We start from the raw sequence: 15485 nt of genomic DNA, 5'->3' as shown, positions 1-15485 counted from the left end.
TTGCTCATTAGGTAGGTGCTCTCTTTCTCTCAGCAGGATGATTCCCTAATGCTTTTGCACTTGAATGTTACTCTGCTAATTTCGTAGGTATATTTAGAAATCAAGGTTATCTGAAAATTCTAATTTTGAAAGAACTCCATTCTACAGTAAATATAAATGTAAATATACATTTATGTAAATATATTATCCCATTTCAGACTATCCAGCCCTTGAATAATCACACTTTTTCTGTTGATTTTATCAGTGTCTAGAACAAACTATCATCAAATAATGAAGATTTTTGTTATCAAAAGACATGTTGATTCAGTCTAACTCACTGCATATGCCAGAATCATAGTCTCTACCATCTTGCACTTCTACTGTACTAACCTAAAACTTTTTTTCTATCCATTTACTCTAAATAGAAAGCAAATCTACTGAAAGTATGTTTCAGTTAAGATACTCTCTTACAACTCTGAACAGCTTGCCATCAAAATTAGGTAAGTGACCTAAGTGAGTGGAACTTTGATGAACGGAACAGCCTGCCCAGCCAAGAGGGAAATGGTTTTTGCATATGTGGTGGTTAATGTTGCCAAATATAAGAAATGAACTTTAAAACTCTTCCAGCCTCTGTGTGTGTGTGTGTGTGTGTGTGTGTGTGTGTGTGTGTGTGTGTGTGTGTGAGTAGCTGTGGGACGAAATTCCCTGAGTTTTAAACATTTGTTTTCAACTTAAAAAATATAGCCGGCTCCAGTGGTGCACGCCTGTAATCCTAGCTACTCAAGAGGCTGAATGGGAGGATCATGGTTCAAAGCCTGCCGGGGCAGGAAAGTCCGTGAAACTCTGCTCTCCAATAAATCACTAGAAAAGAAAACAACTGGAAGTGGCGCTGTGGCTCAAGCGGTAGAGTGCTCGCCTTGAGTTGAAGAGCATTGGGACAGCGCCCAAGCCCAGAATTCAAGCCCCACAACCGACAAAAACAACAACAACAACAAAAGTAGATCTAGAACAAAGACTATCTCTAGTGTAGTCCAGATTATGTTGAAGAGCTGCCAATTTCAATTCTCTACAAAAGGGATGTGGCTTCCCCATCTCTCCTCAGTTCATTCTGTGTTATTTTTCCCACTCATTTGTACCCTGAAATGAGCATCACTGCTTTTTACTTCTTTGGAATAGCTCATGGTCTTCTTCAGAACATGGGTGTTACTTCCCCTCAGGTTAGACATAAAATCTTCCTAGTATATGAGACACCAAATCTTCCTAGTATTAGCATAGTGATGACCTTTTAAGCCTGGATTAGTGCCCATCCTCAGATTTCTTTAGTTTCACTTATAGAAACTTAAGTTTTTATTTTTTAAATTGTGAATTCATATTCATTTTCTAAACTTGAAATTGCAGGTGCATTCATTGTACTGCAAACTACTATAGTTCACTGCATTTCTATCAATTTATAATTTCCTCATTATGAGTTTCAATAAACAATTTATATAACTGTTAAGTAATCAATTAAAATAATTATTAATAATGCATATGTCATTATAACATTTGCATATATATGTTTTTCACAAGCACTATAGTTATTATGGATATATCAACTATGCATTCTTCTCATACCAATATGATAAACATTATTGTATTCATATATAGTCCTGAGCAAACAATCTTAAGAAGATGAAATAATTTGTGTCCAATGTAATATATTGATAAACTGTGAAGTATACCCTAAAATATCCGTAGGAAAGTGTGGAGTATTGGAGACCTATAGACATTTGTTCAAATTTCAGTCCTATCAATTTAAGTTAGGCAAGTGGACGATTAACTGATAAGGAACATTGGATTATCAAAAGAAGAGTGCATATAAAAAGATCTACTCAGTAAAATTCTTACCAGTTTGTGGTTTATAAAGTATAAATATTTAGTATCCATAGTAAAATATTTATTTGATTTTTTTGAGACAGGGTTTTGCTACATAGCCCAGGTTGGCCTTAAGTCCTTCTGCCTCAGCCTCTTCTAAGAATCTAGGTATAGGTTTTCCCTTCCTCCTAGGAATATTCTTTAGAATATAATCTATATATTATACAAGTAGGTGATTTATACTTCATACCTCTTTATAAAAGGAGAAGACTGAATATGTGCTATGTATAACCAAAAACATTATCATCAGTAAGCAAATTATATAATATGTGAATAATACACATGCAGAAATACATATTTGTGATTTTTAACTAAATAAAAATTTAACATTTTGATTAGAATTTTGTGTTGTTTAAAGCCTGGAACATGCCCAGAAACTGATGGCTCACTCCCACAATCCTAGCTACTCAGAAGGCTGAGAATTAAGGATTGTGATTTGAAATCAGCTAAGGCAGGAAAGTCCATGAAATGCTTATCTGCAATTAACCACCAGAAATCCCTAACTGGAGCTGTAGCTCAAAGACCTTAGCTAGCCTTGAGAAAACAAAAACAAAAACAAGAACTTAAGGATCTACCTAGACTTGAGTTTGAAATATCATTGACCATGTAAAGAAATTTTTTTAATTGTGAAAATACCATGCAGAGGGGTTACAATTACATGAGCAACGTAATGAATATATTTATCAAGCATTCTTGCCTCCTCCTTTGTTTCCCCTTCCCATCATCTTATAAATATGTTAGAAACAATAGCATGAAAAAAAATTTGAGTCCTTATCTTGGGGTTTATTTCGCCTAACATCAACTTATCTGACTGTTTCTGCTTGTCTCAGACATATACTAGTTATTGTAAATAAGGGAAACCATGGAAATGTTTTATCATTACAGTACATCTGTAGCCCTTGAAATAGAGCTTCAAATACTTTAGTAGTGAAGTGCTCATGTCAAACACTAGTAATTCAACATTTTAAAGAAGTGTTTTTAGGTAAATTAGGCAAATTAAAAGCTTTCATAGTGTACTATGTACATTCTCTTATTTGTTGATAAATTTAGTGAATGAATTCTAATGAGATGATGGAAATAAAATTAAAATTCACACATAGGTATATAATACTAATAGCATACATTTAGAATGCTTTTAGACTAGTTGATAGACACCTTCACACATCACCTCATAAGAAAGTCCTTATTGTGAGTGGTGAATTTTACTTACATATTCCATATTCCAGGAAGAGACCCTCAGACTGACAGGACAGAGTAAGTTACACACAACTGACTAGCTCATACAATAATACAATAATACAGTAATTTAAAATATTACCTAAAATCTGATCCAATTCTCTTTCCGTTTTCAGGTTCTCCTGGATCTGGGCATAAATTGGAGGCTGTTTTAATACCCCCTTCATTTACTGTAATGACACAGGAGAAAAAAACACAAGAGACAACATATATGGTTAGAAATATGGAATTATTTTAATTTAAATTTTTACATTAAATATATCATTGTATTTTTCTATTATAATCACTATTTTTTTCTTTTTTTTTTTGCTGGTTGTGGGGCCTAAACTCTGGGCCTGGGCTCTGGGCTCTGTCCCTCAGCTCTTCAGCTCAAGGCTAGTACTCTACCACTTGAGCCACAGCACCACTCCCTGCTTTTTCTGCTTATGTGGTGCTGAGGAATAGAACCCAGTGCCTCATGCATGCAAGGCAAGCACTCTACCACTGAGTCACCTTCCCAGTCCCTAATCACTATTATTTAAATATGGAAAGATAATCTATTTTTATGGAATAAAAATAAAACATTTTTGTTATTTATTGACCTATCCAAATTTAACCTGTAATGCTCATATTCATATTACAGTATTTCATTTAGAAGATAAATATATTAATCAAATAATGCTTTTAAAATTATACTCAAATTGTAAAACATATTTTGTCATATCAGTGCCAGATTTTCCATAATAATTTGAAGGACAGAGATAGATACGACAATATGTTTAGGTCCCTATTATTTTTAAATTTGCAACAGGAAAATAACAAGAAAAAATAATATTGCAAATGCTTCTGTATTTCATAAGCAACAAAGCAAATTTGTTACACATGACTAAAGTCAACCAATGGTGAAAGTTGCAATGCACACCATTGGAATACAATATAAAGCTGAGAAAAAAATGATGGCTTTGCTCTCAAGCACTCAGGTACTCTTTTCCATGATCTTTTATTTAGTCAATTCACACATTTTCAGTTTCTTTCTATCATTTGGTTGTTTATTGATTAATGTTTACCAGCAACTATGATCACATTGGATAATTTAATCTTTAAGATTGAGTTTTTCTTCAATGTGAATAGTATTACCTATTTATTTATATTTTGTGACTGAGTCTCCTATATATTCCAGCAGGTTTTGAACCCTCAAACTTTACTTCTGAACTATTTTAATCATGTTTATTAATTTTAGTATTTTAGTGAACTGGAAAATAACTGATTATTTTCTTATTTACTATATTTACTACTTGTGATAAGAAAATAATGGCTAGATTCCAGGAAAATAAACCATAACCATGGTTCTTATACCTAAATGTGGATTAAAAACACTTGTAAAGTTTTTTTTTTGAATGATGATGTCTAGATTGACTTCTGAACAGGATAGTGCAGCTAATTTAGAGAAGTAGGCTGACATAAGTTGCTGAATTTCTTAAATAAATCTCAATGTCTTTCTTATAAAAATTATACATTGAGTACAACCAGACTACTGGAACCTTAACATAAAGTTATCTCTTTCTGAGATCAGAGGATGCTCAGGCATTCACCCAAAGAGCTCCATATGTTGTATTTTCCTCAGTGCTGAAAATAAATGCCCATGCTAGGATCCTCTAATGTGTGTGTGTGTGTGTGTGTGTGTGTGTGTGTGTCCTTATTTGGTGCAAATTCTTTCTTAGCCTCGTAGATCAGCATTCAAAGTTGACTTTGCCATCTTCTGTATGAAATTTAACCTAACCACTTAGATAGTTTGACTCCATTAGCTACTATGCATACTAGAGGAGAAGTAAAATCCCCCAAACATGGTTAGTTACTATTGCTTAGATCTTCAGTGAGTATGGCTGCTCTTATTGTTCACTAAGATGCTGCCATTACTCAAATCCAACTTCCCACTTACTTTGCAGCAATCTCCTGGTCACATGTGTTCATGCATACCTTTGGTTCTCCTCTCAATTGCAATTTCTTTTCATTCATCTATTAAAACCATATCTAATACTGAAATACTCACTTCAAATTTGCATTTCTTCCTAGAAATCATTCATTTTAGCATGTTATTCTCATTCATCTTTTAGTATAACTAGTAGTATTTTATTTGGATAATTTTAAGTTTGATTTGAAATTGTTATGTCATATTAAAATGAACAGTTTCACATTATTTTAATAATCTGTACAAAGAGATTATATCCTTGACAAAGAGGAAAGGAAAACTCATAATTATTTTAATATAACCACAAAGTCTGGAGATAGGTTAGCAACTTCTTAATAAATATGTTCTAGTTCTTTGATTGACAATACCTTCTGATACACTGTTTTCAATAAAGTGAGAACTTTCTTTGGAAGGTATTTTTTTTTCTGATCTGACAGACTTCTAATAATGTTGTAGAATATGAATGGTTTAAAATAGATGTTGTATATTATGCTTTAATAGTTAATTCTAGGTCACAAAATCTCTTTTTCTCATCCTCAACCAATGTTTATAAAAGCACATTTTAAGAATATATTCTACTAGAGGATAAAAGCAAGAAAAATCTACATAGTGCTTTTCTTACATTTTTTCCTCTAAAGGTTCAAATATTTTGCATGAATTAGAATGATGGTTAATATTTACATGGTACTATGTGTGAGGAATAATTGTACATACTTTATGGCTCATTTGACTCTCACACAATTTTTAAGTGTAGTTACTATTATCATACACCTTTTCTAGGTGAGAAAACTGACTCTTGGAGGTGTTAGGGAAATTCTCAAACGAAACTTGGTGCTGACACCAGTTACACATACTGAGGTCTGGAGGATTAAGGTTTGAAACCAGCCCAGGAAGACAAGTCCACAATATTCCAACTCGAAAATAACCATTAGCAAAAGGCTAGGCAAGAAGTGTGGTTCACATGCAAAGTGGGAGGCTGCAAGGGAGGCTGCAATTAAAACATCTACGAATATGGCAGATTGCTAATGAATGATAGTCTATATTTAATACTCATCTAAATCTTGAGGACTACATCAGAAATTCTATTATTGTATTATAACATTTCAAATATTGTTGCAAATGTATTTCCTTAAAATTTAGGGCACATTTATAATTTTTATGACTTATTCTTATGTCACCTCAGATTCTATTCTATTAAATATTAAATATATTAAACATATTACATATTCATGATCAAGTTGCTTGTTATTTATGTATGTTTTGATATTCTTCTTAGTCAAACTTAGTACGTCCTTAAGTACAGGTGGACTTAATATTTGATATTATATAGGCTAGAAATAAAATAAGTGAAAACATAAATTCTCTTTTCTCTGATTTATAGACATTTCAGAATTGCTCATAGTGAAGAGCTGCAAAGATATTCAAATGAGGTTCCTCTCATTTAGTCAAGCCTTTTCCACCATAGCACATCCTTGAGTTAGAGTATCTTCCTTCCATCACTGCAAGAATTTGAATCCTCTTAAATTTAATCAACTGGCTGCATGTTTTCCTTTGCAAAATGAATCACTTGTGGGAAATCCATATGCAAATGTCTTTATGAGTTTTATCTTGTTCTTTTTGTTTGCTTGTTTTTCTTCCTTTTTTAACTCAGGGTTAAAGTGGTTTACCATTTGAGCCATGTCCCCAGCTGTTTTATCTTCCTTTACATTTATTTTTCAGTTGTGCTCTTGTTTTTATCTCGGAGATCAATCCTCCTACCTCATGTAACTGGCATTACTGGTTTATTTTCTTAGTCTTTTGCTTGGGAATTCATGATGTTTCCATTTCTATCTCTCCTGTAGTTGGGAGCATAGGCATGTCTTAATGGCATTTGGCATTTGATTAGACTACAGACTTTGCACTTGCTAGACAAACACTCTATTTCTTGAGGTACTTATTCAGCTTTTTTTTTTTTTTACTTTAGTTAGTCTTTACCTAAGGTTTCAATGACTTTTGCTCAGGCTGGTTTAAATAGTGATTCTCTGTTTCTCCTACATAGCTGAACTTTGCATTCACATACCGCCAAGACTTGTAGTTCATCGAGATAAGATTTCAGGAACTTTTCCATAAGTTGACCCTGAAGTTTGATCTTTCCTATCTCTGCTTTCCTAAAGGCTCATATGACTGGTGTGAGCCAATGTACCTCAATTCTTAAAAGTAATTTTTACCTTTATTGTCATTGATGTATGAAACCTCTACAGACACACAACAATGGAAAAGAAAGAAATGAAACAAAGTGTAGGATTTAAAAATTGAATCATTTAATTTTTTAATAAATGGAAGTATCCTAATTATATACATATGTAATATATTAATTTTGGAACATTATTTTTTATGTATTTATATTATAAAGTAAAATATTATAAACATAAAACTGCAATATCTTGGGTCAAACATGTTGTCTTAAGGTTCATTTTGAGTAAGCCCAAATCTACTTTAAAATATGGAAAAGAGCAGATTCTGATAAAATCCACCTCTAACCTTCCCTCTTTCACTTATTCACATTGCCACTTGAGTCATATGTTTACAAAAAAAATGAGTTAGCGGGTCAAAAATCATGGAGGCCAAATTGCTTCATTTAAGAGACTACTCAATAATCTACAGCACATTGTTTTTCAGCTCTTTTAACTTCTCAGTAAAATTTTGGAGCTTTAAGGGCTGCGGTTATGTTTCCTTCCCTCCTTTACTAAATTGGCTTCCAAGAGGAAATGAGGATGAATGGATCCCATGAATGAATGAATGGATGAATTTGAAATAAAAAAGAAAAGCATGTATGATAAGTTCACCTTTTATAATTTTGTTTAAAATCTGTCAGAGACTATGAGACATGTTTGCAAATCATCAAAATCAGGTCTTTATTCAATCACTTTACAATATAAAAATATCTTGTGTTTTTTTCTCTATAAACCTATAATGTTTGAGGGTAGATTTGGCAAAGCTTACTGTTTTAAACAGAAAAGGATGGATGTGTTCATTTGTAGTTCAGATTCAAAAGCTGAGAGAAAGCTGAAACACAATTGAAATATCCTAACAAACCTAATGGATTTCCTTGAACCTGTTATTAATTCATTTCTTGGTTAAACCACAATAATGCTATGTAAGATTTGGCTAGTGCATTCTCTTTCTGTCTACTAACTTCTCTCATGCCAGTAACACAACTGATAGTTTTCCAGGTAACTTAACTGTTAATTATAGTAATTTTATTTATATCTACTTATTTTAGAATAGTTTTTCCATTGAAAGACAAATGTCAGATAGAATAATCTTTCTTTAAAATTTCTTTGATTTGTGGGTAGTAAATGATAGACAGATGAGCAAATGAAAACAGTATACAAATTGATAATACAAATTGCCATTTTCTAACATTTGCTTTCAAACCTGAGATAATATTTGTTTAAGACACTCAATTAATGAGAATCAACTGTGGTAAATTTTAAGATAATTTTTGGCTTACTATATTGCAATCATGAAATATTTGTATTGCATTCTTCTTATTGATTTGTGAATTAGTTGTACTCAAAAAATAAAAAAGCTTTTACATAAAATATTATACATAAATGCAAAATATATACATGTATATATGTATGAATATATACTTATATATGCTGTATAGATTCCTATTGTTTCTTCTTAATAACTTTTTGCCTAACAATCTTAAAGCAAATATTCAGAATTTTGTTTTAGTTGTAACATAGCATATTGATTTAGTTGTAACATAGCATATTACAGCCCATGGAAACCATAAATTGTATCTTTCACTGTTTGGCAATAGGCCAAATAGAATAGATAAGTGCATACTCCACCTAACACCTTGATAAACCCTACATGAATTATTGTAAATAAATTTCACTTATTAAAACATTTAGGAAGTTTGAAGCATGGAGTGTTTACAACATATGTGTACAAAAAGATAAAAATGAGAACTGGCATTGTAACTTGTAATTCAATTCAAATATATTAGCTTGAAAAAACTTGAAAAACATACTAAAATAAATATTGCGTGTGTATATTTAACTTTTATTGTATGATGACATGAAACAATGTAACATAAAAGAATCATCTTATCAGGCATTTTAAATTTGTATCTTCTATTATAAAAACATACATATTTCTTGAGTACTTTTGTAGCTGCTTGATATATTTACAATTTTTTCCAAAGTACTTATCTAAACCATATTGTAGCATTTTCCAAAAATCCACCAAGCTCTAAAATATACTTTTGCCTGCCAAATATATGAAAAAAATTATAAGTTTAGTTTAAGTTCTTAGAAATTATCGATTGAGTGATTTTCAAACAGGTAACTCACGTTGATCATTTTACACTTAATATTTACTATCTTTTTTTAGTATTCTCAAATCTAATTAATAAAATGTAAAAATCACACTTCAGATCTGGATAAATATAAAATATATAATAATGTAGAGATTAAAAAATAATTTCCTAATAATCAATGTAAAAATTCCATTTACATATTTTACTGTTTACACACATACACATATAAATAAAAAGGGGTAAAATGTTGGTTTGGTGTAAGTGTAATGAATGACTTCCATTGAGTATATATCTTTATCATTTAGACTGCATGATTTCTTTTTCACTTTCTTTATGACAAAGACAATTCACAACTTAATCTCCAAAAGAATGTCCTGGTAAAGCTGATAGATTTTTATTATTGATAGAAACAGACCAAAATCATCCAGCTTCCATAATTTGAAATAACAAGTTTTTATTCCTAATATGCTTATAAAGCATTAAGATAAGGAACTTGTACTAATTACAATTCATTCATACAACAAACACAAATAACTTTACTATAAACAATATCCCAGATTTGTTTATGTTATTAGAGATGAAAAATTATTGTTATTCGTTTAATTTGAACTAAATGCATGTCTACCAAATGATCTCTAAAGCACTGAATTTATGAGAATAATTTGTATTTCAGGCTTCTTTCCTAAGGTTTTCCAAAGTATAAATAGTATTAATTAAATTCATTTACCAAAGACTAGAGAATTAAAGATTTAATAAATTTACTGTCTCTATTTTTTTAAATGAAAATTGCTTTTAGAAAGCAAATGTTCCTTAGAAAAGTCTATTTGTGTGGAAAATGATATAATAAGGTAAAGAAAATTCCTCCAGGAAAGCAATTATAGGAATTGTGCTCATTTTATCTCATATTCTGCAATTACACAACTTGATTATCAGCATCTCAGAAGATCAAAAGGCTTCTTTACATGTTGAAATTTAGAATCAATTTTAGCAAATACAAGCCAAGGTTGGGATATTGTCACATAAACCTATTAGCTCCATGTATGCGTTAATACAGTAAAATATTGGAAATCCGTCATGCATGTTATCTAGATATTAATACAGTTAATTTAGTAAAGGAACAAACGTTTGAGTTATAAACACACAAACAACACAGACACCACCAACTTCACTCTTTCACTAGAGAAAGTAACAAAAAGGAGTGCACTCACAGAGAGAAAACTTGTTGCTGTTGTCTTTCCCTGGAAACAATTTAAATCCTCTAGATTTAAAATCTATGGCCTTTTTCACTAGTTAAGAAAACAAACAAAAACATGTATCAGGAAATACAATTTGAAAATGAAATTCAAGTTAACAAATATTGTTAGCATGGAATTACGCAAGTTAAAGAAATTGGTTTTTTAAAGCTTGATACAGGGTACTCAGAAGAAATAATAAAACAAAAAACAGTATCATTGCCTAGTAGTAAAATACTGAACAAGTTTTATAAGAGGATTTTTTTTAAAAAATTGTATCGGGAGAAACCTATACTTTTTCATAGATATTTATCTTTATACCAAATTAAAATATGTATACATCATTATAAACTACTTGACTTCATCAGATTTCATAGAATAAACTAAACAAGAAAATTAAATGATGCTGACTCATTAAAATAGGAGAAACAATTTAGTAAACGATTTAAAGTGAATTAAATTTCCCCAAAATACCTTATTTTTATTTAGAATGATGGGAATGAGTTAAAACTACCTTATACTCAGAAAAAACATGTTTTCTGACCTGTGTGCTAAATTTTTCATAAATTAGCAGTGCTTTGGACAATAATTAACTACATATAACCTGTGAGATTTTATTAAAACTATGTGGACTCTGGCTAATATTTAGAGATTTGCAACTACCTGAACACCATTTCTAAGCATAAGAGCGTAATGTGTATTCCATTAGCCATATTAATATATGTATATGTATGCAACACTAAAGAGTCTAAATACATGTACAGATAAATCAATAAATAGGTTAGATGTTTTTAAAACAAAATATGCTAAGAGAGTTTTCAACTGTTTGAATGAAACAAAAGTTTTATTTCTTTGTGGATATAATCTACTTAGTTGTCTAGATTTGCAATAGCATGTTGGTATAATTCCATAATCCTAGGTATATGAGATATAGAAATTGGAAGGATATAATAATAATAAATTGCTGTTAGAGACAGCAATAAGCAAAACAAGAAACTGTGTTAGAAAAAAAAAAAAGCTGAAACTAAACATGACTGAGTGCTGGCTTAAGTGATAGAGTACCTGCCTAGTAAATACAATAAAATCCAAAAGTTCAGACCACAGAATATTGAAAACAAAAAAAAAAAACAAGGAAAACACTTTCTTTACAGTTTCAGTTGACACCTGTTGAAGAAAAGGATATAATTCATTTAAATAATTATATGTAATATGACCTAACCTAATGAGATATTTAATTGCTAGCTTTTTTTGTCAGTCCTGGGGTTTGAACATAGGCCTGGACATTGTCCCAACCCTTTTCTTTAAAGAACACTCAGCACGAACAAAAATGGAAGACATATGTAACTGTACCAATTAAAATTCAGAAATGTTTGTACATATGGATTGTATCAAATATATAGCAAAGACTAAGATCCATAATTATTATGCAGTTAACTTATTATGAATTTGAATAAAAAGAAAAACTGATTATTGATAACTTATTATAAGTCATTATTCTAAACTGCTATTTTTAAATAATTGGTTCAAGTTATGAATATTTTATTGATTTTGCCACATTTGAAGGTAATTTGTTTTTTTAAAATCTTGAAAAGCATGAAATCAGAGAGACACTGGGTGAATTACTGAAGTATATAATTAATAACAATCTATACAAACTGCATGTGTTAATAGAGGAAAATGATCATAGGAGCTAGATTTAAGAGATTCAATCATTGGCAATGTAATTTGTAGAGTTCAACCAATTCCCATCATTTTCTTCTCTCAAAACAAGAAGCTAGAAGTAAATGGCTAATCAGTCTCTCTGTGATCTTTGAATGGTACCACAGGGGAGAAAAGGTAGCATCTTTCTTTCGGGAGGTTTTCTGTTGTGATTCTCTTCCACCTCCAACCCACAGCCCTATTATAACCTAAAGTTTAATTCTACTGAAGCAACCATTTACTCCAATGGGTCACATGTGAAATTTCCTACTACTTCAAATACTTGACAAAATTTGCATTTCAAGATAGAATACTACGTCCCTTTCAGACATGAATTTTAAATAGGCCTTTATTTTTATGTGTGTGTGTGCATTATATAATTTGACTTTTAAGCATTATAAATGACTCTGAAGATTTAACTTCACAAATGTAAACATCTGAAAGAATTAAGAAAATGCAATAAAATTATAGTAAACCCAACGGAAAAAACAGCAGAATTATTGTTGAAGGTTAGAGAGGTCCATGTTATCAATAATCTGTCACTAAAATCTGCATTGTGAATGAGAGTGTGTAGGTGTGAAGACTACAGACTTCCAGAGGATTGGGTGTGGGAAGGGACAGTACCTGAAGACTAAGGCAACGTTCCTAATCAGAACAGCAATCACTATTTCCAATCAGGAATTGTGTTTTCCTGATTCTAAAAGGAACACATCTTCATTTCTTTATTCATTTAGTCTTCAATATATCGTTTCTATTTATTGAGTACATATGATTTTATTTTTTCATACTATAAGTAAAACCTGTAATCATTATATGATGCAGAAGATAGAAGATCAAGAGAAAAAATTCCATTTTAGGACATAAAGGCTTTTAAATACATAATAATAGAAAATGTATACTCACACAAAATTAAAATAGATATAAGAGCAAAAACATGCTTAAGATTTTTTTAATTTGGTTGAACATAGTTATTGCATATTTTCATGTATTAGTAAAAGTGAATGATTATGCCAGATATCAATTATAAGATCCTGTTGTATATTATGTATAAGAAATTTAATATCATATAGGGCAAACATGTCAATTTTACTATGTATATTAGGAATACACTATATATCTTCACATGTCATCAAATGATTAATGCTTTTACTAACTGTATTTTACTAACAGAAAAAAATGCTAAGCTTTAACTAACAAGTATTTAAAATTCTTTTTAATATTGTAAAATACCTAATGATATTTATTTATTGGTTAAGAGATGTTAAAAATATAATGTGTTATTTGCAGTATTTTCTTTGGTTTTATTATTTCCTCAAGGGCAGAAAAATATATTTTGCTTAGTTTGTACTTGTTGTATTCTTGCATGAATAAATCCATGAAATATTATTTCTGGGTCACTGAGATAAGACTATTTTGCTGACAAAACTTTCTTTATTAATATCAAATTCAGAATGGTATAATGATAAAAAGAATAAACATTCAGGATTAAGCATACTCATTATAAAGCTATTTTTAAATACATGAACATCTATGTACCCTGTAATAAATTTAGAAAGCATACAGTCTATGATCTGTATGCATGTGCACAAATATTAATTTCCCTTGGTTCTTTTTGCTTTCATCTGTTAAATAAGTGTTATCATATTTTAGTTTTGCTACATTTCTCAATTTAACTTACACTTGTTTTGTAGATTGATATGTACTTTTTTTTTTTTTTTTTTGGGTCCGGTCATGGGGCCTGAACTCTGGGCCTGGGCGCTGTCCCTCAGCTCTTCAGCTCAAGGCTAGCGCTGTACCACTTGAGCCCCAGCGCCACTTCCAGCTTTTTTCTTTTTGCTTATGTGGTGCTGAGGAATCGAACCCAGGGCCTCAGGCATGCAAGGCAAGCGCTCTACCACTGAGCCACCTTCCCAGCCCCTGATATGTACTTTTTGAAGGGGAAGTTATGGCAGAAAGGACCTGGAATAGCTCAATAATCAAACCTATCTTCCTTTGAATGAAAATTGGGTTTTATTCTGTCATGTTCTTCAAAGCATTTTTTAAACTATGGTTGTGGATTACCATGATGATATCTTCCTCGTTCATTATTATACTGTTGTTCTCAAATAATTTGAACTTTAAATTGGATCTAAAAACCTGTGGGGGTAATGACCTTCTGATTATTGTGCTCAAATTACATTTTGAAATTATTTCAAGAGCAATGTGTATCATAAAAACAATCATTTGTTCACATATCTGAATAAAGTTTGATTTTATCTGTTCATCATTATTTTCTGTAATAGCATCTCACTTCACTTTTTATGTTATCTCACTTCACTTTTTATACTAGACAAGTCTAGTATAAAATTATGCTATTTTTTAACTAATGAAAGATTTTTTTTTTTTTGTTTTAGTGCCTGTCCTGGGGGTTGTACTGTTCCCTGAGCTGTCCTGTGCAAGGTAAGTACTCTACTGCTTGAGCTCCACTTCTGACTTTTTGGTGGTTAGTTGGAGATAAAAGTCTAACCCTTTGTACAGTATTTTCACAATAAAAAAAAAGTCTCACAAAATTTTCTGCCCAGTCTGACTTTGAACCATGATCCTCAGATCTCACGCTCCTGAGTAGTTAGGATTATAGGTATGAGCTACCAATAATCTGTTGATTTTGTTCTGTAGTATTAGGAAATTATCATGTTGTACAATTGTTTTAGGAGAATTAAATTATAATCTAGAGTTTTGAAAAGATACTTTTTAAGCTCTTCTTCTGACACAAAGATCTTATGACTGAGAGTCATAAAAATTCTCCTGGTTTAGAGTTCCTGATTTGAAGATGAGTAAGCTTTTCATTATATAATCTCAAAAGTTACATATCCATAATGTATAATGCTACTTCATTGGCATGTGCCTATAGTGAAAAGTTGTGATTTGCAGGACATTTATGTCTGAAGATGAGGAAACATTTTGAATTAGTCAGTACAGATTTTTCTTTCAATTTTGGAAATAATATGTTTAAAAAGTCATGTGGCTTTTTATAAGTAAATACATTTGGTGTTTAGTGTTATTATAACAACCTGAAACACCTATCATTTTCATTTTTTGGGGGGGGGGAGTCCGGTCGTGGGGCCTGAACTCTGGGCCTGGGCGCTGTCCCTCAGCTCTTCAGCTCAAGGCTAGCGCTCTACCACTT

The 15485-nt window shown here is 31.2% G+C and overlaps 1 protein-coding gene across 3 annotated transcripts in view; it reads right to left on the bottom strand.

Annotated features, from left to right (window-relative positions):
- The window catches only part of Csmd3 (CUB and Sushi multiple domains 3), a 929488-nt gene that overhangs the window by 540503 nt on the left and 373500 nt on the right, over positions 1-15485 (bottom strand). For all 3 annotated transcript variants that reach the window (XM_013012565.1, XM_013012564.1, XM_013012566.1), the window contains 2 exons: positions 10598-10675; positions 3212-3299 (listed from right to left, as the gene is read on the bottom strand). In XM_013012565.1, coding sequence (XP_012868019.1) covers positions 3212-3299; positions 10598-10675 — 166 coding nt within the window. The remainder of the gene's footprint in view (positions 1-3211; positions 3300-10597; positions 10676-15485) is intronic.

Source organism: Dipodomys ordii, unplaced genomic scaffold, assembly GCF_000151885.1.
Source record: "Dipodomys ordii isolate 6190 unplaced genomic scaffold, Dord_2.0 Scaffold17, whole genome shotgun sequence".
In the NCBI taxonomy this organism is placed as follows: Eukaryota; Metazoa; Chordata; class Mammalia; order Rodentia; family Heteromyidae; genus Dipodomys; species Dipodomys ordii.
The sequence above is the reverse complement of the archived record's forward strand: the minus strand, read 5'-3'. Positions and strand labels throughout refer to the sequence as shown.